The following is a 21,884-nucleotide window of genomic DNA, read 5'->3' on the forward strand; positions in this document are numbered from 1 at the left end:
TTTAATAGCGGTCGTATACTGCCCAAACAAATGTAGAGAGGAGTCTACTGTAGCTGCTCTCCAATTGAAGTGTGTATAGAGGTAATATGATCTGATCGGGGTACTGAAGTATAATTCATTTTTCCTTTCTAATTGAGACATGGAAAATCGTCAAAAATCTAAATTGAAGAATGAAAAACAGTCCAAAAAATGGAAAATTGAAGCTGAAAATCGATTTTCAAACAATCGAAAAAGAAAAACAATCAAAGTCAATCAATGACCCCATTTTTCATTTTGGCCATTCCCTTTTTTTATCATTCATTTTGTATTGGAAAAATTCAAAATTGTGACAGCGGGGTAAAGTGTGTGTGATGTAGCAAAAGTACATCAGCCATTAAAGAGATGAGACCTGAATATAAAACAGTAAAATAACACATATCAGCTGACTAATGAAGGCCTGTAGGTGGTGAGAAGAGTCCCGGGAGCTCAGCCTGGGCTACTTATTACTTAGTTTTTGCCTTTATTTTTATTTCAAATTACATAGTTTACTCACAATTGTAACAGTCTAATTTATAACCACCTGTGTATATCTGTGGAGTATACTTCATGTAATGTAAGATTCTGAGCAAAACTGTAAATCACACGCTAAATCCATTAAACCAAATGTGACAAAACTTTATTTCGAGTGCAATTTTAGACAGATTTCACATGTAGAGAATCTTTCTAAAAAAAAAATCAAACCCCTCTCCCAGCCTAACCTTCACCAGCTGATTCCAATTCCAACCCAGAAAAACAGTTTATCATTTTACAAGGGGGAAAAAAGCAACATAAACTTCTAGAGGGAGGAAAAAAATAAAAACAAAACTTCCAATTTCTGTAATACAGACCGCCTTAAATATCAGCACAGACTTGACTTCTTGGCTCGTAACATCTTTATCAAAGCATTTTTAAATCCGACTGTTGAAGTATTCCTGGTCTTTGTGTTCAGTAAGAGATTTATTCAATTAGTTTCTATAGTGAACTTGTACAGGAGCAGTTCAGAGGGCAGCAGCTGATGTTTGCCTGCTTCCGTGCCTCCAGTTTAAGCTAATTATTCAGCGAGGCCCCTCTTGGAAGGTCAATTTTCCACTTTGTACAAGAGTTTACAGTTACACACAGGGCTGGATCAGTGTTTATTCTACCTGAAGTTTAGAGAAAAGAAAAGAAAACATCCAGGAGGGGGGGAAACCCACAAGATCGTCAGACTGGTTCCTGGAGCCCGAGGCGTTCACACACACCAACAGTTCTGGTTCAGGACCACAGACCGAGCTACTGTCTGAAGGAATTACTTCTCATTTTTGAAATTTAGTGTTTTTCCTCACCGGCACCTCATAGTGTGGGAGTGAGGAGTTTAACACAGCTTTCAACACATTAACACTGCAGCATTCCTCATTGAAATTGACACCCCCCCCCCCAAATATCTATAAACATGTTATGGCTCATGGCTGCAAAATCATGTTAATGAAATGAATCTTCATCGCATTGAAGCGAATGCTGATGATTAGGGTGCGAGGTCAAACAAAACATAAAAACTATTCTTTAAAATCCTTCATACTTCATTTAATCTTTTTCCACCCAATAAAATTGAGCTTATCAGTTTAAACAGCAGAAGTATGTGTCACGATATCCCAAAATCTCCATTTCATCGCCATGTGTTTGTACGGAAAGACAATTAGTGATATTTAATTGTCCTGCTGAAGTAATGTCATAATCAGAGGCAGACCGTACATCATTCGGTAGGATTTATCGATTTAAGTTGTTGATGTGAAATCAATTTTAAAATGGTAAAATAATCAATACTGCAATTTGTCAGACAGAGCTGCCAGTGTGAATGTGTGTAATAACTGTCAGGTTTAGTCTCGGCCAGATACAGAAAGTTGACCAGAGCCAGCTGCTGAACAAGCTGCCTCTGACTGTACTGCGTCCGGTGAAGAAAAACAAAAATGTCTAAATTCAAATTGTGACAGTAAATCCCTTCAAACAGCAGCAGGGGGCGCTGCAGAGGCTGACATTTTTGGGAAATCGATGGCAACAAGACAGGACCAACGTTTCTCATCTGATGGGGATGAATGAGACAGCGGCTCCTGGGTCAAACAGACAGATTTAAGGTGCCTCATGATCAATAATATTCATTCAGAATATCGCAGATCCCTTTCTACAAACTAGCCCCTGCGCCCCAAACAAACTATGCAGACTCAGACCGATATAACATACTGTACATTCAGTTTGGATACAGTAAAAACAAACAGATCAGCTCACACAAAAACACAAACTGATTCTCACTGAGCCAGGCTTGTTCACAAAAAACAAAAAACATTGAAGACACAACTGAGAGCCAACGACAGCGTTGTCATGGTTACCCAAATTTCAACATCACTACGACTGAATTCAAGGTTGAATTTTTCTGAAACTTTTGATACTTTCAACAAATGTGTTCTGCAAGAGGAAATTACATTTGAATGTGGCTTCCAGAGGGCGAGAACATACAGACTGGAAGAGCAAGATGAAGAAGACGGGTATACGGTCTTCATCAATGTGCATTCTGGTGCGCTCGTGTCCTCCATGAATCTTTTGATGTGATATCTAATGGCTCAAGTACGATTTCCAAATCAAAAGGACGAGACCCTGGAGGACACATAAAGATCATGGAAGTTTACTTGTAAACCGAGGAAGCACCGAAGCATCAGATGCGGAGTTGACTGTGGAGAACACCAAGATTCAGAGGTTGAATCAGATTAGAGCTTAGATTGTGTGTGATGTCATGAACACAGTCCATCTGAGACTGTGAAGACACACTTCTCTGTGCTCAATCTCTGGAGAAGTTCTTGGCCAGATTGTTCTCCACAAGATGGTTTCACTGGTTAAACTAAAGCCGTCATGTGACTGATGCTTCATCTTGTCTGCTGTGGCATCGCTGTAGTTTTTAAATTTTAAACTTGGTATGAAAGTCAAAATTGTGGCATTCTGACAACGCTGGCCGGGAAACACGTAGAGCTGAACAGTCAAGAAACTGTCGGCTCTGCTTAAAGATTTAATTACCTGTGTAGGATTGTGATATTTTAGCAATTAATCATTAATAATCAGACCTTTTGGCAATACTGAAGCATTACATTTCACCTAATGTCAATGCAGTTGAAAACAGCCAAACTGTTGATGCAAGATGCAAAAGGTGTGATCACAACACTCCGCTCTCCAAATCACGGAGACTTAATTATCATGATTGCAATATCTAGCAAAATACCCAGGATTATCTACTACCACTACTTTAGGAGAGGAGAGAACCAATTGCATTTGCTGAAAACTGTCACCTGACTTTCATGTAAACCTACCTATTCTTTATGTACGACTCAAAACAACTCGGGCGATCTCTAGTGGCCAGTAACATGTCATGTTCTCTGTACGGCGAGGAGCAGGGGAAAAATCAATTTGACAAAGCACAATGTTAAACACGCCGGCCGGCCCGTCTGGCAGAGGACCACCGGATGGTTTTGCCTCCCGCTGCAGCAGAAGAACTACAGTTTATCTTATGGATTCAACAAACGGAAGAAGTTGTTGAATGGCAGAAAGTGGTTTTAATACGAAGAAAGCAGCTGGTTCCTCGTGACGAAATCCAGGGCAAATCAAAGGGGTAGAACCATTTTCCGCTGTACGTAAAATATAGTTGTGTAATAAATAGAATATAACCTTCTTCTTTCTTTCTTTTACAAACAGGGGTGGCAAGAATTATAATAATAAACAACGCAATCTGTTTTCGAGCCGGATCAACCAAGTGGATTTCTCTGCATCCCGTCTCCTTAGCAGTCGATAGTTTCTTCCATCGACTGTTGCTGCTCAGTACTGCATGAATCAACAGGAGACCAACACACACACACACACACACACACACACATTCTCACATACACACACACACAAACACTCTCACATACACACACACACTCTCACACAACTACACCAGCTTCTTGGCCTCGAAGAAGCTCTTGAGGTGTCTCATCTGCCAGAAGCCGATGGCCACCAGGATGAGCGTCTGGACAATGGACCACCACAGGACCCGCTGGTTGGTGCTTTCACTGGTTTGCCGGAAACGCTCCTCGCGGTACTGAGGACATACACACACAAGTGTCAAGGCAAGTCCCAAGTCTAAGTATAGATCGTCAAGTCTATAATGTCAGTCTCAAGTCTAAATGTAGAACAGCAACTCAAGTCAGCTCAAATCAAGAGTCCATCATTCCATACAAATTCATAAAACAGAATTTAAATTCAGTCATCTGCTGGAGTAAATCTCATCACATTCAATCTAATCTCAAGTCAAGACTTTAGAAACCTTTTCAAATCATCAAAGTACAAGTCAGATTCAAGTCACAAGTCACCAGAACCCAAGTCAAGTCCCAAGTCCCACACCTTCAACATCAAACCTTAAATTCAAGCAGTTTCAATGACCTATGCCTCTTTTCAAAAATGTTTAATGCCTTGAGTTTTATTTTTCAAATTCACAAGCTTTCAAGGATTTCAAGGACCCATGGGAACCCCGCACACACATAGACACACACACACACTGACCCTCTGGTAGTTCTGCTCCTTTTGGATCTGGTCCACCTGCTCCACCAGCTGTCGGACTCGGAGCTGCAACTCCGTCAGTTTGTCCTTGGCAGCGATCTCAGCGTAGTTGTTGGTGTGTTCACCCACCTGGATGTCCAGGTGAACCCTCTGTATCCACACGGGGGGGGTTAGACAACTGGACTGATACAGTCACATCTTTTGCAATATTAGCTCCATGTTATTCTGCTGTAGTAATCACAAATGAGACTATGGACCATCACCATCCAAATTATATTATTATCCCTTTGTAATGACATTTTCAAATTGTTGTTTACATTCTAGCAGCCAATGGTATTGCTGGAGCAATACGCGTCTCAGAAATAAACAGAAATAAACAGAACTCTCTGCTGGGCTGCAGCCACTCACCAGCATGCCTCCGGCGAACAAGGCGAACTTGGAGGAGTTGGAGTGCAGGCAGATCTGGTGTTCTCCTGGTGTGTGGGAGGTGAAGGTGAAGCGTCCCTCTGAGCCGTACTGCCGTGACAGAATCACCTGAGGAACAGACACACACATGCAACACTTTCAACCTGCCACTAAACCTAAATTATTGCTGATAATCTGAAGAATGAATCTCAGCATTGAGACATGCACTGGACTGCATGGTAATCCCTTATTTGTTTTTCGGATCTCAATTTGTGAGATATTTTGATTAGTATTTGCTTATTGCTTTTATCAATAATTTAGTACAAATGCCAGAGAAATTACGCATGCTGCCAAAAACTGTAATTTTGATATGTGCAGAATATTTTTACTACATCTGCAGTTTGCTACATGCACCTGCAGCAACACTGAGTCATCAGAGCACAACAACGTTCTTCTTCTACATTTTTATCAATAATTCAGACAACAGAATTGTGTATCACAATAACTTGCAAACAGTATTTCATCCCCATATGATGCGATTGAAAGACTATTTATAGACCATGTGCAGGATAATTCACAACACCAATTAATGATTTTTATTTTGTGTTTGATGTTACTTTTAATGACTGGAGGAAAATATATTATCAAATATACTTATTATTTATAATAAACACTTTTTCAAACAGTGACAGAGTGCTTTACAAATGAGAAACGTAAAGAGTAAAGTAATGAGTAAAATAAAAATTACTATGTGGGCACCAAATTAGTGGACACCAAACTTGTTTTTAACAGCTAGTTGTCTCGGTCAGAAGTTCTCAGAACGAACCTTCTCATCAGGATCTTTGACTTCCACAAACATCCCAAGGCCCTGGGTGGCCGGCAGGTACTCCTCCTTCTGCTTATCATAGAGCTGAGTCCGATAGTTACCTGGAAGAGAGCGAGAAAGAGAGAGAACAACAGAGAATGGGACTAAGTACTGATCCTGTTTGCAGGGTGGGGAATTAATTTGTTCTTCTACCAGCTGCACTTTAGTTATTTTAGCAGCCAGAAAGCAGAGTAGAGCCTCTAGGTGCTGGCTGGTAACCTGCCACAGCCAGAGATTGACCAGCATTTGTCTGGAGTTAACCCCCACCCTGTATGTAAACATCACTCAAACAGATGGATGAGCTGCTGAATGTAATCACTGCTGTCCATTCACAGTGAGCGCAACACATTTCTCACCATTTTCTGACATTATATAGACTAAACAACTAATCGATTCACAGAGAAAATAAACAATCAACAGATTAATCGGCAATGAAAATCTTAGTTGTTACAGCCCAAGTTGTGTGGGTTACTACTTAGGACACCTCAGCAAGGTCAGTAAATTTGGATGGAGTTGTGCTGCGCTGGCTGCTAACCTGCCACAGAGATTGACCAGCATTTGTCTGGTGTTTGGTGTTAACTCGCCGCCCTGTATGCAAACATCATTCAAACAGATGAATGAGTTGAATGCTGCCTGTTCACAGTGAGCGCACCAGAAACAAATGTGACATTTTATAGACCAAACAACTAATCGATTAACAGAGAAAATAATTTACAGATTAATCGACAATGAAAATAATTGTTCATTAGTTGCAGCCCTACAGTAGGTGTGTGAGGTTTAGGATACCTGGGCAGGGTTGGGGTTTATACCCAGCTCCTCTGGTGAAGGACGCCACCTTACTGCCCCGTGCATGCCACGATTGCCACCAAACCATCAACCACAGATTCACACATGTTCACATTTTGTCCACGCTGGCATCTTCCTTATGTGAAAATGAGGACACCCTGCTGGTATTTATGTCGCTAAATGAACCATTTAGGTGTGTGTCGCTCTACCTTCCTTCTCTGTTCAGTACAACTAACTCTTGGCAAGTTCAACCAGACGACGCTTTTGAAAACGACAAGTTGTGACATCCAAACCACTTCCTGACATGGTTGAGAAGAATTGAACAGGCAGTCAGACTAGACCTGATTCATGCCTTTCTGTCTCTGTTTGCATGGGGGGCACACCTTGCAGAACATGAGTTCAGAGTGCCTTTTCCATATGGTTGGAGAAGTCTTCTGGTAAGGTCAACTCGTCGGCATATAATCCAACCATCAGAACATATAAAGACAATTAACGTGTACAGCTGCTCTGTCAGTGCAGTGAGCTCCCCATTCAGTGTATGGAGCAGCTCCAGATGACACCAAGTACCAGGCAGACATCTGCTTCCTAACCTCTGGTGATAGCTGTTCATGTTCACAAAGATATGGGAGTGGGACAAACTTTCCTAGGCCACAGAATTCAAATATGTGAACGTTTAAATTCAGTGTTAATTGGACACAAATAGAGGCGGATTAGCACATTGCAGAGTGTTTCAGGCCGTAAAGACAGCCTGGACACAGAGTTGTTGACCTCATCTGAGAGCTTCCACTAGCTGACGTGTAGTAAATTAGCGTTAACTAGCTAGCCAACAAGTATGAGTAAACAAACACAGAGAGAGATTAGTGTCTGGTTTTGCCTAATTAGCCACATTCCTTCTCTATATCATATAAAGCGACACATTTGAGAATACACAGTGATTTGTGTAGACTTCCTGGATGAGACTGAAAGGCTGACAAGAAGCTAGCCGATTAGCTAAGTAGCTAAAGTTGGCGAGCTAACTACTAGCAGCTAGCGTTAGCCCGTCACTTAATTCATCAATGTACTCACCGATTATCATCGTTTCGTCCGGGATTTCCTCTATAAAACATTTCTTCTCTGTCTCTCCTATGTGAAAGTACAGGGAGGAGACGAGACTGTAGAAAACGTTCAAAAGTAAAACTGACAACACACACGACTGCATCTTGACGGCCACCATCTTTCTGCCAGCCGGGCGAGAGCTCTTCTGCGGCTGCGCAGACCCATCAGTGCCACGTAAGCCATCGTTCGTGTCTGGCCAATGAGCGCACCGCAAGATACTGATGGGTGTTGTAGTTCTTGGTCTTAAAGATTTTGGGCCTTGACATAATAAAGGAGATTGAGATCATTAGATTGACTGATTGATAGAAATGTTGCTATGACAAGAGTCTGGAAAACAATCAAGTAAACTCAAGTATGGTGTTGATGTGACAACAAACAAACCCAGAATAGTCCCAATTCCAATATATGATTTATTATTAATACCATATCTTTTTTCCACAAGCAAAACTAGCATTTCAATCGATCAGACAGGTCTAAAATGTATGTCATGGCCAAATGTTTTGAGGAGTCATCTTTGATCCAATGTAGCTCAATCACATGTTTTAAATCACTACTGCAGTTGAATAATGACTAAGCAATATCAACAGAGGCAAAAGCATGTTGACTGTATGGCCTTAGTCTTGTCAGAATTACATACAAGAGACATTAAAAATGCATCATGTATATTCTGTAAGACTGATTTGTAGAATTAAAAATACAATATTGAAATGTGTGACTGGAGTGTAATGAAGTGACAATTCAGTCTGATATCAGGCTACATTTACACGAAAGGACAGTACATTTTCAGCTTTCTTAAATTATTACATTTGATGGATCAACACATCCATCAACGGAAAACCAAAACTGTCTTTACATAAAACTAAATCAATTCCTAATAAATAAGTAAATACAAAACCATATGAAATAGGCTATAATTTGTCAGAAAAATGTAATTTACAAATCAACTGCATGTGAGTAAATCAAAGTTGCAACAACTAATTTGACTGAATATCTCTATAATCAGATAAAGTGCTATAGTCACAAATGCATGGTTAAAATAGCTAAAACCATGACCATAACCTATTTATAACTATTGTCATTGTTGGAGGTCAAATAAGTTAATGTCTCAGCTAGAATCCTCAGTCAAACGTGTTTTAATGCTACTCCAAAAAGAAACACAAAGATGCAGCAAAAGTACTTCAGCCATTAAAGACGAGAGCTAAAGCAGTGAAGTGACACTTGTATCAGCTGACCTATGAAGGCCTGTGGCTCAGCCTGGGAGATACTAGATGCAGGGCAACTGCAGGACAGGATAACGCCCTGAATGCCTTCTGCTGTGCATCCCGTGTTCAGTGACGTGACCCGGTTTCCATGAAACCACCAAAATAAAAACATTTGCGGCTCTACTGTATAAGCCACTTTGGATACATGCATCCACCAAATAGTACACGTCTGTCCTGTTAAAACTTCCTTAGATAAAGATGTAAAATAACTATGCAAATTTCCCTATGCATGATCTACATTTGCGGAACATCCTGATTCTTCATTCACAGGCACAATCTCAGCAGTCATTGTGATTCAAGATGTTTTCTGCACATGAACAAGGTTTTCACTAATAATTTTTAGCACCTACAGTACACACTTTTCCCATTCAGCAAGCAGGATGTCAGGAAGGTAAAGCGTTGCTGCTCCTCAACCTCCCTCTCCTCCAGTTTGCAGATTCATTTAATTATACTTTTAGTTAGGAAGGAGATGGCATCCCAACTAGGGGAAGACGAAAAAACTAAATAAAAGTACAAAAAAATAGGTTCTTACACATTTGTAAAATCAGTATACTTTCATTAAATTAAAAACAATCTGTTGAACAAAATGTAAAATGGAGGATTTTTTTTTTATATGTACCATTACTTTCTTATGTGTTCACAGTATCATTAGACTTGCAACACTACTCAGTTCTCTGTTGTCACATCTTGCCTCCAGTTGATCTCCAGTGACACAAACCCCGTAACTCTTTATTGCATACAGAATGTACAGATTCGCCTCTATGCCTCTGGGAAATAGTCCAAGACGTAAAGGATCATCAGTTCATACAACAAATATAATTTCTGCCAACGTTAAATAAAAAGACAGCTGCTCAAGTCTTATGTGTGGTTAATGTAACAAACAATTGTATGCCCCTTACACAACAAAGGATAGCAATATCCCAATTCAGCTCAGAAGCGCTGAGAAAAAGGGGGAAGACCTCTCAAAACCTTAAGACTCTGAAGCGATTACATACTGTATATACAAACAAATCTGCTTGAAAAACTGAGGGGTTGGCACAGTCAAGTGTTAAATATGGTGGTGACCACTTTTACGAACAGAGATGCATGAACAGCATATTAATTTATGTACAAAGACAAATTAAAGTAGGGAAAATTAATTCTCACTTTGTCCCTCCATCTAACCAAAAAGCTCATCTGTGCACAGAAGATGACACGAGGGCAGGAAAGGCCAGTCTCAGTGGAAATGTTCCAGCTTGCGTAGTCGTAAGGGGTTGGGAAGGGCTTGCTGGTTGCGTACGGAGGAGGCCTCCTGCTCCGGTGTGCGGAATAGCACCCTTCCCCGGTGATTGAAAAGGTAGAATGACGGGTGGTTCCTCAGTGTATCAAATGTTCTGAAAGAGGGTAAAGTTATGAAAACATCAGCACAACATTCTTCTGTACTCATAGAGATGAACAGGCAGCTACTCAGGTTAGACAGTTATGCCACTCATTACTGCACATCTCAGATGGTGCTAATTAACTCATCTTGCAATGGTTACATTTATTAGGATCACCATTAGCTACAGCATTGCAGCAGCTATTCTTCCTGGGGTCCACAAGCCTAGATGTTATTAGGACATTAGGAGTATTAATCCTAACATACATGTCTTTGACGGTGGGAGGTAAGTAAACCCACACAAACACAGGGAGAACATGCAAACTCAACACAAGAGGACCTGGGACAGACCAGGGTTCGAACCAGAGACCTTCTTGCTGTGACTAGGCAGCACTGAGCCACTGTCCCTTTAGTTGGGACATTTGAACACCTTTTAATCGCCTCCCCTACTAAGGTCCAGATTTAAGTACAAATGAATTAAACCTTTAGGGCACTGGTCTTGCAAAGGGAGCGCTTCAGGTATTCCATTACCACAGGTGCTCTTGAATGAGAATTACGAACTGAGCAAAAAGGGAAGAATTTTGAGTCCAGGCACTTGTATGGATTCAGAAAAATAAAAGCCTTTATTGGATGGGTGGAATATTAGAACAATATACAATACAAGTGCCTGGACCTTTTTTTCTCTTTTATTTTTTACTCATAATTGGCGTGTGGCAGCATTGTTGCAGGTTTCCCCTGCCTGTGGCTACATGTAGATCAGGGTGTGTGTGAAGGCTCCTGCGTGACAGATGAAGCTTACTTGTTTTTCAGCTCTGAAGAGGCGTCCATGTCTTTGAACACTCCAGCAATGTGGACAATACCATAACAGGTCACAACAAACGATAACACAGTTTGTAGGACGATCTGCAAAAAAGGTGAATGACATGATAATAGACAATTCATTTTTTTTTATTGTAACGTTAAAGGAATTCAGAAAATAGCGAGATAAAAAAAACACTTACGTCGAACGGTAGTGTTTCGTTCTCCTTCTCTGTGAGACGCATGTAAGCCCGATCTGATGGGGAAATAAATCACATTAGCAAGCTAGATTAACACAATAGATTAACACACCAACCGTAACGTTAAATAAGAATTGGAACAGACCTCGACATGTTTAGTCATACTGAATGAATATCGGCAACTTGTTGTAATGTCAATATTTTCACATGACGATTGAAATCTTTCAGCCTTGCACCCATTCCATTGATTTTGAGCGGAGCTTAACTGCGCTAGCATCTAGTAGCTATAGCTAGATGGCTCGGAAAGGCCCAACCTGTATCTCAGTTTCATCGACCTGCTTGCGCCTTCCGACGGGAAATAAAACGACCTGGGCGTGTGTCTTTACTTCATGTCCCAAACTTACGTTGTGCTGCTGAGAAAGCTGCATGGGCTAACGCAAAAAGACCAACGCCGACAACTCCTTTCCAAAAAGATGTAGCCATGTTGAACCAGGACGATGAGAACTGAATTCACTGTCGTAAAAATGTCGCAATCGCATTAACAAACCTTCTTCTTCGACAGTTTTGAAGGAATACTTATCACGTGACATCCGGTAGCACCACTCCCCTTTCCTGTTAGCTAGCTTATCTAGCTTATAACAGCATCCCAACCGTCCTGACAATATTAGCCACTTGTTCTTCGTTTTATTTATTTATCCCATACACAGTGCTTCGTTGACAAAAACAAACAAACATGGCAGAGGTCATTCAGAAGAAACTGCAGTCGGAGGTAGAGAAATACACACAGATGCAAAAAGGTAAATGCTAGCAAGCTAAGATGCATGGGTGTCAGATCGTGTCATGTAACGTTAGCGAGCTAACTTGCCTTATTAGGACAGCTAACTATATCCTTGCAATAAACTGTCAGCTATTCCACGTACTGTTAAGTTATTTTGCAACAATGTTTGCTAGATTTAGTCATACCTACCGTGGCTTTATTCATATAACGTATGCGATAAAAGGGATTACGTTCCGTCACTAACACCTGTCTGTTGTGCAGACGTTAGCAAAAGCATGTCAGCCAGACAGAAGCTGGAGGCGCAGTTGACAGAGAATAATATCGTGAAAGAGGTAAGAGCTCCTTCTCTCGTGTGTGTGATTAGCCTGTTGAAAACACACTGTCCCTGGTTTAAAGACTCTCTCTCTCTCTCTCTCTCTCTCTCAGGAGTTGGCACTGCTGGACACTGCAAACACAGTCTATAAGCTTATTGGCCCTGTTCTAGTGAAGCAAGACTTGGACGAGGCCAAGGCCACTGTCACAAAAAGGCTAGAATACATTAATGGAGAAATGTGAGTTGCACTGTTACTGTTGTTACTGAGTATGTAGTCTCAACGCCAGACCCATGAGATTTCTTAGGCTGATACACTACTTTACTGCATGCTGCAGAGCTCTCTCTGGGTCTGGGACACTTTCCCTCAGCCAGCTGGGGTCGGAAGTGAACCCTTCAATTGGCCAGTGGTGGATTCAGTCTTCCCCAATCAGTAACGATTTTGCGATCAGATGACAGGGAAGGCCCAGCCCATTTTTCGAACCGCTCTCTCATTGGTGCTACGAGCTTTCAGTCATTCCGTTTCAACCCCTCTAGACCCGCCCTCAAACCCCAAAAGTGGCTGTGAAGTGGCACAGACTCATTTATGTAGTATGCAGAGCGCAGTGATTCAACGTAATATTTGAGTCTGGGGAGAGACTACTGAGTATGTAAACAGGTGCCGTAAATGTGTACAGACCTAACAGTCATTCCTAAGTGTAGTCTAATCTTGTTTATTTCTCAAAGGGCTTACATATCATATCATATATATATATATATGGGCATGTACATATATCATATATGTACATGCCCTATACATACAATATTACAGAATATATACAGATAGCCCCATATGTGACACTAGTTCTCTCGCTATACACTCGTACTAGCGTCACACTGGCTTCCATAAGGCAATAGGTTCGCTCTCCTACCCGTCTCCGACGTCCGATTGCATATCCAAAGATATAATAGTCCTACAGAAGCCAGTAAAGCCGTTTTTCCACATGCGTACTGGAAAATTACCTGTAAGTCAATATCGGACATTTCCCGGAATTTCCCTTCACACCTGAGCGCTCGCATGTGGGAATCTAGTCGTCAAATAGCCGGTATGTTGGGGGGTGGGGGGGGGCGGAGGAGAGTGGCCTGGGGTCATGACGTATAAACTGTGCTGCAGGCCACTGAGGCCAGTCAGAAAAAACAACAAACAAACATGGAGCCGGCGTCCACTCTTGATAATATTGCTGACGCACTTTTTCCTCAAACGTAGACAGCGACGCAGACAAATTAAGGCGAAAATGGAAAGGGATATACATGCGAACAGAAACAGATTCATGTTCGCAGTCTTCTCCGCTCAACATCGTGCAGAATATGAAGATAGACTAAACCGGGGACAGATGATGGCAGTGTTAAGTACCTCTGCGCTGCTGCGTGAGACTAGAGCCATCTGGAAGCGAGAGAGACCAGGAGGGAATTTATTTTGGGAAGATGCTCTGAACAATTTTGACGACGTGGAATGGAAGCGTCATTTTCGCATGTCCCGGTCTACGTTCGAGACACCACCTGAGACAACGCCCACTGATAGCGGGAAATGACTGGACCCGTTTCACACTTGTGTCCGTTATCGTGCATACCGCTCTTCTGACTGGCTCGAAACTGGTGAAATGTCCGCGATGACGGGGTCGCGCTTATACCGGAACAACAACTTTCACACATGAAGGCATTAGACCACGTTCCGGTCATTTAGCGGTACAAAGCGCATGTGGGAAAGCGGCTTAATTTAGCCAGAGCGGTTAAAATGATACAGCCTGTGCTGAATTTACAGCAGGGTGTGTTTGATCTCACTATCATGGTGCACGCAGCGAGCAAACAATGCGGTCACACGGAGACGGCGGCACAGTGATCAAACCATCAAATCCAGCGCACCTGGAAAGCAAAACATGTCATGAAATACTCAAACTCCCAAGGTTCCTGTCGGCACTAGGAAGCTTCTCCTGTCCTAAATACGGCACAGGCTGTGGAAAGACTAGGAGCGGCCGGGCAGGGTGATGCCATTCACAATGAGCGTTCTTGCCCACTCTGGCTAGAAGGGTTGTCTGGTGAGTTATCTCACTCATATTATACATAAAACTGGGGTTATATACTGTACATAACCTTAAAGGAACACTCAGACAAATTTCTACCAGCTTTGTATCATTACAAAATCAGTAGTATATCCAGGCATTCATTTAGTTTGACAGTTATTGAGAGTTTATTTGATTTAAGTTGTGGACCAGTGATGTCATTCATGCACAAATGACATCACTGGTCCACAACTTAACTTACTAGCCCCATTATCCCCCCCACCGCCTCTGGCTCCGGGACTTGGTCACATAAGGTTACTATCCGTGGAGTGAGGTGCCGAGGGTATAAATCTGTTTCTTATCGTGCACTCCTTTATAACTGGGAACTGGTAATCTTACGACTTCAAAGGTCATGAGCTGGGACGGTGACGTCACCAGAGCTGGTATTTCCTAGCCTAGGTAAACCCAGCCACCACGTGACCTGCTCTCTCAGTTCCCAGTCACTATCACTGAGAACAGGTCTGAGAGCAGGTCACGTTGGGGATGGGTTTACCCAGGCTAGGTATTTCCCATTCCAAACTCGTAGGAGCCTCAGCAGCCCTGACCTCAAAAATCCAAGATGGTTGTGCCGCGCAACAACAGCAGTTATAATCGTAGTAATGTTGTTTAGCACTTCTGTTTTGTTTGTGTCTCACTAAATCAGCTGTACACACAGCACTGCCTAACTTCTATCTGTGTGGACATGTTGCTGCAGTGTTTGTATGCTCAAAATGTTGTGAAATGCCATGTTATCAACTGTTATTGCTAACAATGGCTAGCCTGGCTAGCGACTGGATCTGACCAATGAACAGTGAACTTCACAGCTCAAGTTTTCTGCAAATGGAACGCTAACAAAACGGATGTGACGTCATTTAGCCTCCACATCCCAGTTATTTTGCGATAAAGGAACGCACGATTACCTGTTTTCTGACATCCTATCGCAAATTTGAAGATATTCATATGCTCTTCCGGGTATCAGTATGTTAACACATTCACTGCCAGCCATTTTTTTTTTTACTGTAGGTAGCTTCTGCCAAGCCGTTTTTTGAGGATTCTGGCTCATTTTACAAGAGCCGAGGATAATTTTCTGCTTGGACTTTGTGAACACGAAGTTCACAAAAGTACTAATAGAATGTGTGCTTTCTCTGTCTAAAAGAGTTAGTTTGTAGAGTTAGTAGTTATGTAGATATTAGCCGTTGAGTACAGCATGGTTTCAGTGTCTGAGACAGGAAGCTGAGATAATCGCAGTTTTGTGAAATTCAATCAAACAGGCAGAACAGTCACTTTAACCATTTATTTTTGGCATCAGTGAGAGATCAGACATCTGAACAATATAGTTCTGAACACCCTCTCCCTTAAACTCCTCCCTCCGTGGGCGTGTCTGGTGGCGTTTGTCACAAGCCAGTTTCTCCTGCCTGTCTGAGCAGTGAGCAGCCTCCCTCTCTGGCGGCCCCTCGTCGGCGAGTGTGGCGAGTGTGGACTGTGGATGGGACTCAATCGTTTCTTGGATTTTCGGTTGAGAGCTTTGATGAAGCTTTGTGCGATTCTAGGCTTTATGCTGCCCACCCAATCTATTTTTGGAACCCCCCACCCTTGTGCGCCCGTGTGCAGCAGCGTGAAAGCGTTTTCGCCTAGGCTACAGTATGAGAATGAGGCTCGTTCGTTTCTGGGTTTTCGGAATGCGTGCGATTCTGGCCTTTCTGCGGGTGTTTCAAAGTGTGTTTCACACATAATCTATTATGCAAATTTGCAATCCACAACGCCAGCACCGCTCTCCGCTCTCGGTGTGCTGCTCTGCTGGCGCGGCCGCTCTCGGCGAGTCTGGTGACTGATGACTGTAAAATCGCCAAGCCATTTCCTTGAGAATGGCTTTCTCCCGCAGCTGTTTTTGGTTGGCATTCTCTCTGTCGGGAGAGCACTGTCGCCACTTAGTTGGTCGGTAAAATAGATTATACTAATTCAATACTTCCAATATTTTTATAGGAGACGTGGGGGGCATTGATCCACGTAGCACCGTCAAAAAAAAATTTTTTTTTTTTTTTGACGAGTCAACTCGTCGTTGGCAGTGAACGGTTGGATTGTGTTTGACGAGTCAACTCGTCATTGGCAGTGAACGTGTTAAAATGATATTCCGCTGCGAAACAACAGTTTAAATCCAGTATTTCGACAGCCTGTGCCGAATTTAGGCACCGAATTCCTGTTGAACCTTGGAAGTTTTGAGTATTTCAATGTTTTGCTTCCCAGGTGCGCTGGAATTGTTCACTGCACCACCGTATCTGTGTGACTGGAATGTAGTATGCAGCTTGCCACGTGCAAGCGGTGCACCGTGATAGGAATATCAAACAAGACAACAATCTTCAATTATTGCACTTTTTTGTAGCACAACAATATGTTCTAAATGTCAACGGATGCTAAACTTGAGCATGATTGTATATCTTTGGCAAACAATCATATCACTCATCAAAAGTACCTGAGCTATAGCTAGCGAGTCTTAATAATTATGTGAAAGTATAATGTCCACAGACTGTACCTCTACTGCTGCTGCAACTGTTTAAGCTTCCTTTAAAAGTCTAACCTCTTTTTGTTGTCCCTGTTGCAGTCAGAGGTACGAGACACTCCTGAAAGACATGGAAAAGAAATCTGAGCAGCATCGGGAAGTACTGTCCACTCTACAGCAGGAGTACCAGAGAGCTCAAGGCCTCGCGGCTGGCAAAGTCTGACCCAATGACTGTATACACACACAAACACACACACACACACACACACAGAGAAAATGCTACGATATAAACAGGAGGCTGCTGAATAGATTATCCTTGTTTCCTGTCATTTGCAGCAGTGCTTAGTGTTACTGCGACTTTTTAGTTGTAACGAATAAACTTGTTTTTCATGAAAGGTCATACTTTTTCTTTATCACTCTCCTGGTTTCTTGCATGGAGAGTGTCTTCCATTTCCCTACACAGGACTGATTCAAGATCAAAGGAAACGATGGAACAATAGTGAACTAAGCTCATGTGTTGTGCGTGGGTTCTGCACTAAAAGGTATATTACTTGTGTGCTTGGGTGTGTGTGTGTGTGTGTGTAAGTGTGTGGGGTAGAACACCTTTTCTGCAGAACATTTGCTTTAATTGGGGGGGCAGGCAGCAGCCCCCAGAGCAGATGTTGACCCGCCCAGAGCATGCAGTCCTTTTCTTCCTGCAACAAGAAAGCAAAAGGGTGCAGCAGTGATGCATTGTTCACTGTTAATTGCAAATTATCTCCATAGTTGAAAGGCAATTCCCCTATCGTCAACCTCCAAGGAGGATTAAAGCAACATGAATAATCAAAAGGGGCGATAGGTAGCCTATCAAAAGAAGTTGGAAGATTTTGGTCTGTGACGGGTCAGCATGGTTCACAGTAATAAAGCATTTAGAAAGTTGCATGTCCTCATCCATTATGCACAGCATGACTCAACTATATAGACTCAGTGTTGCATTCCAGCTGCATGTTTTGTGGAAGTGGAAGAAAGGTATCAGTGTTTATTATTAATGTCAAGATTAAATCAAAACTGCCATTTGATTCCAGACAGATTTACTCACAAGGCAAACAAACATACATAGAATCGAGTTATTTTATCATTAGAAATAATTATAGATTTATTGGACATGGCAATCCAATGCCTCTGCTCACTTTAATTTCGCCTATACCTTCAGATTAAATGCAATGTGAGCACGTTACAACTTGTGCAGATTAGATTGAAGTTCCAAATTCCAAATTAAATCGTATCAAATTGGGCTAAAAGCAGTTTCACATGTGTGTAACCAGGAAAAACAATGCCAGAAGCTGTTTTCGTGCACGAGCCTATCGCCTCGCCTGACGCGTGAGTGTCAGTAGACCCATTAACACCCTAGGGTGCCAAGTGCTTTTATAACAGCCTCTCCGTCTTTAGAAATCTGCCCGACACGTGTCAGACGGGATGTTGCCTTCTTTATGGCTACTCCGCTTTGCATCTCGTAAAATCTCGTTTGGTCTATGGCGAAAGTAAGCAACAACAAAACTCCTCGGCAATTTATCTTATTATAGCTACACGTGCCAGAGGCGCTGCTCCAACATCACAGTGGACAACAAGAGCGCTGCTGATCGGTCCCGCGGGATATCATGCTAGACCTATGATCATCATTGCGTCGACTCAATACTTCGGGAATTTCTCTTTTCAAGGTTGCAACTTTACCCGTGCCAAAAAAAGACCAAAAACAATGCAATAAAAGTTCAATGAAATTAACGGAGTAGATGGGTCCCATTCCTATAGATGAGTAGCCTATAGGGATCTAATAGGGAACGTGCCATCATGCGTTCTTATGAGAGCTGCAGGCACCAAATGGTTCTGACACTTTTGTAGCTGAAACCAAAATGTGAGTATTGTCACCTTGTCGTCGTGTAGGCTATTCGTGTTGTGGTGGGAATGAACCAGCTGTTAATTAACATGGTCTTTAGAGTCATAGCCTATGAATCATAGCGTATGATTGTCTATCTGGCTAGTCTCTGACTGCAAAACTGTAAATGTAATTCTGTCAAAGTTTAAGTCTTTAGTTCGGGTTGCCTGAGCGCCTGTTGGAACTCAAACTGGAAACCTAAAGTAGATGCATCCGCAATGCTAATCCCTGTATTTCTCTCAGGCTGTAGCCGAACTAGTTTACTGACAATAGGCTACATTCTGCAGTTCCAACCATTTAATCTTCATTTAGACAGATGCTCCTCAAATGAAACCTTAATCTGATTCCCAGTTTAATTCATTTACTCAGTCCTATGGGCTTTTCTCCGGGGGGACAGAAGCTTAACAGCACACAAAAGAGCATCCTGTGCGATCAGCGCTGCGGGACCTCCTTTGATGCGGGATGTTGTCAGAGAGACAAACAGGAATGCTGCCATCCATCCACCTACCTCAGTTCAGATGGTTCATGGTCATTTGTGCCATATTTAGCATAGGATACTATACTTCATCTATGGCAAAACCCCATTATATTATCCCTTTAAGAGTAAGATATTTAGAAGAATAGCCTATAGGCTACTAGACCCATGGAAATATCAGCAACCATAGCCTATTATAGAAATATTATAGCCTACCACATCGGACGAAAATACCAGAAAGTAGGCTAATTCCATATAGTATTATAGCCTAATGTTTAAGCAACCAGCCTGAAAAATAAAGCAACCCCATTCTAAAATCACCCCTGACTATTAAATGTGTGATTTTAATATGCTGCAATCGAAAATTCCAGTTATAAGGATTATTACAGGAATAGACTACATGCACAACTTCTTTACTTCCTGAAATTAGTACAGCTTCTTTATTTCCTGTCCTACACTATTGGATGAACTGATTAATCAGGTGTGCCTGACCATTGTTGTGACTGCAGCACACCTGACATTAATCAGTTCATCCAATAGTGATGACAGGAAATAAAGAAGCTGTACTAATTTCAGGAAGTAGTGGAGTTGTGCATGTAGCCCATTATCAAGATGGCATTGATTTCTGTAAACTGAAATGCAAAAATGTTTTTATTATAATGGCTCAGCCACATTAATCAACCTGTTGTCTCTGAAAGAGCATGCAGAACAACTGATAGTGATAGATATGCTGATTGCCTCTCTATCGCCCCCTTCAGCACAAACAGGCCTGTAATGGGCCACAGTCAGCACCTTTTCACAGTTTGAGTAGGTGTTAAAATAGCTGAGCACTTTCTGGAGGCAAGTCACTTAGGTCAATTAGGCTATGCAAAAAGGCAGACAAATTGAACTTGTAAAAATTGAATGTTTATAGGCTATGCCAACTGTTTCATCTATTTAGAAATGTATTTGTTTAAACAAAATCCATAATCTGCAACTGATCAATCCATAATCTTTAATCAACCTGTGCAAGTGTGTGTGTGTGTGTGTCTGTGTGTGTGACCAAGATTTGAGTTTCATCTCACTCTCATATAAGTGGGTGGAATGGTGATACAACACATTTAGTTCATCTAATGTGAGAAAGGTCAAAGGTTTTCATTTTCATATAGGTTATTGAGGATGTTGTAACAGATGAAACACAATGCATGTCTACACTGTTTTCCAGCAGAGACTATCCCTGATTTTAAGTGGTTTTGTAGATTGGAAGATGTCCCGAACTGTCTGGATGCTGGACAGTGTGTGAACGGTCACCGGAGTGCCTCTTTGTGTGCTTTTCTACATGAGAAAAAACTGCACTTGAGATCATAGCAGCAATAGATTCCCCACCATCAACATCTCAAAGCTCACTTGAATGTGCCATACATGCTATCAACCTCCAAAGTATGTGTTAACTGTCCTGCAGATGACCCCCTTTCTCCTCTAGGGAGTGTGCAATTGTTGAGACTGTTCAAGTATCTCACACAGGTCTTGGCTGATGGGTCAGGAAATGGTGCAGTCATTGACGACAGAAGGAGAGAATTAACCTTTAAGCAACTTTTATAGATGGTTTTCATGGAATTGTGTTGCTAGGGAACAGTTTGAAAACAAGCAAACACTGTAACAGGAAGTAAGCTAGGTGCAATTTAGAATGTTTATGTTGCTATGTTAAAACCGTATATAAAATAAAGTTCAAGGTTGATGTGAGATATACAAGTGTTATGATAGTGTGTTTTGCAGAGCCCTCCTTTTATAAAACTGCATCCATCATCAAACTGAAATTAGAGGCATGAGACTTGGTAATGTAAAAATAATTCATGGCATGCTGTTTTATTTACATCTCAACAAGCATAATGCAAATCAAAATACATTCAAGCGTCAATGTTAGAAACTGCAAAAAAACTGCACTTCTCTGCCTAAAAAACAGACGAAACAAAAAACATTTAGGGATGGATGTGCAAAACATGGACGTAGCATACCTGATGCACATAGTAGCCTTGTATAAAAAAAAGAAGGCAAAAATCAAATACAAAAAGTCTCAATCTTAGAAAAGGCCTGGCTTTAAAAAAAATGTTGGTGCAGTTTAAATTTGCAGAGGCATTTCCACAAGCACAAGAGGTACAAATGAACATATAATAGCAAAAATAGCTTCACTGTACAAATGTATCCATAGGATAGAAAGATATAGCCTACTATAAGATACATCTTCTTTACACAGTTGGCATTAGGGATGCACGATATATCTGCAATCATATTGGTTGGCCGATGTTAGTAATTTGTTTACAGGGTTTACATGTTTTTCAGTATGTACAAAATTGATTGAAACTTGTTTTAATATGACCGTGATAAATATCAGTTATCAGCCAATGGCCATAACAGCCATGTTAATATTGGGTTATCGTATCAGCCAAAATTTTCATATCAGTCCATCCTTCGCTGGCATTGTAGTTGGCATCATAAACATCTCTAGAAGTTCCTC

General features: G+C 41.7%; 3 protein-coding genes across 3 annotated transcripts; 1 reads left to right on the forward strand and 2 right to left on the reverse strand.

Moving 5' to 3' along the window:
• Window positions 1-638: 638 nt before the first annotated feature.
• LOC310789854 (transmembrane emp24 domain-containing protein 9-like) lies at window positions 639-7,918 on the reverse strand. The gene is given in 6 exon segments (XM_083651553.1): window positions 639-4,114; window positions 4,576-4,722; window positions 4,981-5,106; window positions 5,804-5,904; window positions 7,694-7,846; window positions 7,849-7,918. Coding segments are annotated over 6 exon segments (735 nt in total). The 5' UTR covers window positions 7,907-7,918; the 3' UTR covers window positions 639-3,964.
• Window positions 7,919-8,176: 258 nt separating this feature from the next.
• Window positions 8,177-11,864, reverse strand: mmgt1 (membrane magnesium transporter 1). Its single transcript, XM_083651598.1, has 4 exons — window positions 11,745-11,864; window positions 11,344-11,396; window positions 11,142-11,245; window positions 8,177-10,358 (listed from the first exon to the last, which is right to left on the reverse strand). Exons 1-4 carry the CDS (start codon window positions 11,821-11,823, stop codon window positions 10,202-10,204), a joined length of 393 nt encoding a protein of 130 aa, XP_083507724.1. The 5' UTR covers window positions 11,824-11,864; the 3' UTR covers window positions 8,177-10,201.
• Window positions 11,865-11,958: 94 nt separating this feature from the next.
• Window positions 11,959-17,398, forward strand: pfdn6 (prefoldin subunit 6). The gene is made up of 4 exons (XM_083652325.1): window positions 11,959-12,137; window positions 12,380-12,450; window positions 12,545-12,669; window positions 17,106-17,398. Exons 1-4 carry the CDS (start codon window positions 12,074-12,076, stop codon window positions 17,224-17,226), a joined length of 381 nt encoding a protein of 126 aa, XP_083508451.1. The 5' UTR covers window positions 11,959-12,073; the 3' UTR covers window positions 17,227-17,398.
• The last annotated feature ends 4,486 nt before the right edge of the window (window positions 17,399-21,884 follow it).

This window comes from Poromitra crassiceps, assembly GCF_964638095.1.
Source record: "Poromitra crassiceps genome assembly, chromosome: 15".
Taxonomy (NCBI): Eukaryota; Metazoa; Chordata; class Actinopteri; order Beryciformes; family Melamphaidae; genus Poromitra; species Poromitra crassiceps.

Bases quoted from the DNA above. Each gene is read 5' to 3' on its own strand.
- mmgt1 (XM_083651598.1), bottom strand. From the start codon at position 11,823: ATGGCTACATCTTTTTGGAAAGGAGTTGTCGGCGTTGGTCTTTTTGCG. The intron at 11,397-11,744 runs GTAAGTTTGGGA...TTTCCCCATCAG, and splicing joins AGCTTTCTCAGCAGCACAAC to ATCGGGCTTACATGCGTCTC. The intron at 10,359-11,141 runs GTAAGCTTCATC...ACCCTCTTTCAG, and splicing joins TCTTCAGAGCTGAAAAACAA to AACATTTGATACACTGAGGA.
- pfdn6 (XM_083652325.1), top strand. From the start codon at position 12,074: ATGGCAGAGGTCATTCAGAAGAAACTGCAGTCGGAGGTAGAGAAATAC. The intron at 12,451-12,544 runs GTAAGAGCTCCT...TCTCTCTCTCAG, and splicing joins AGAATAATATCGTGAAAGAG to GAGTTGGCACTGCTGGACAC. The intron at 12,670-17,105 runs GTGAGTTGCACT...TCCCTGTTGCAG, and splicing joins GAATACATTAATGGAGAAAT to TCAGAGGTACGAGACACTCC.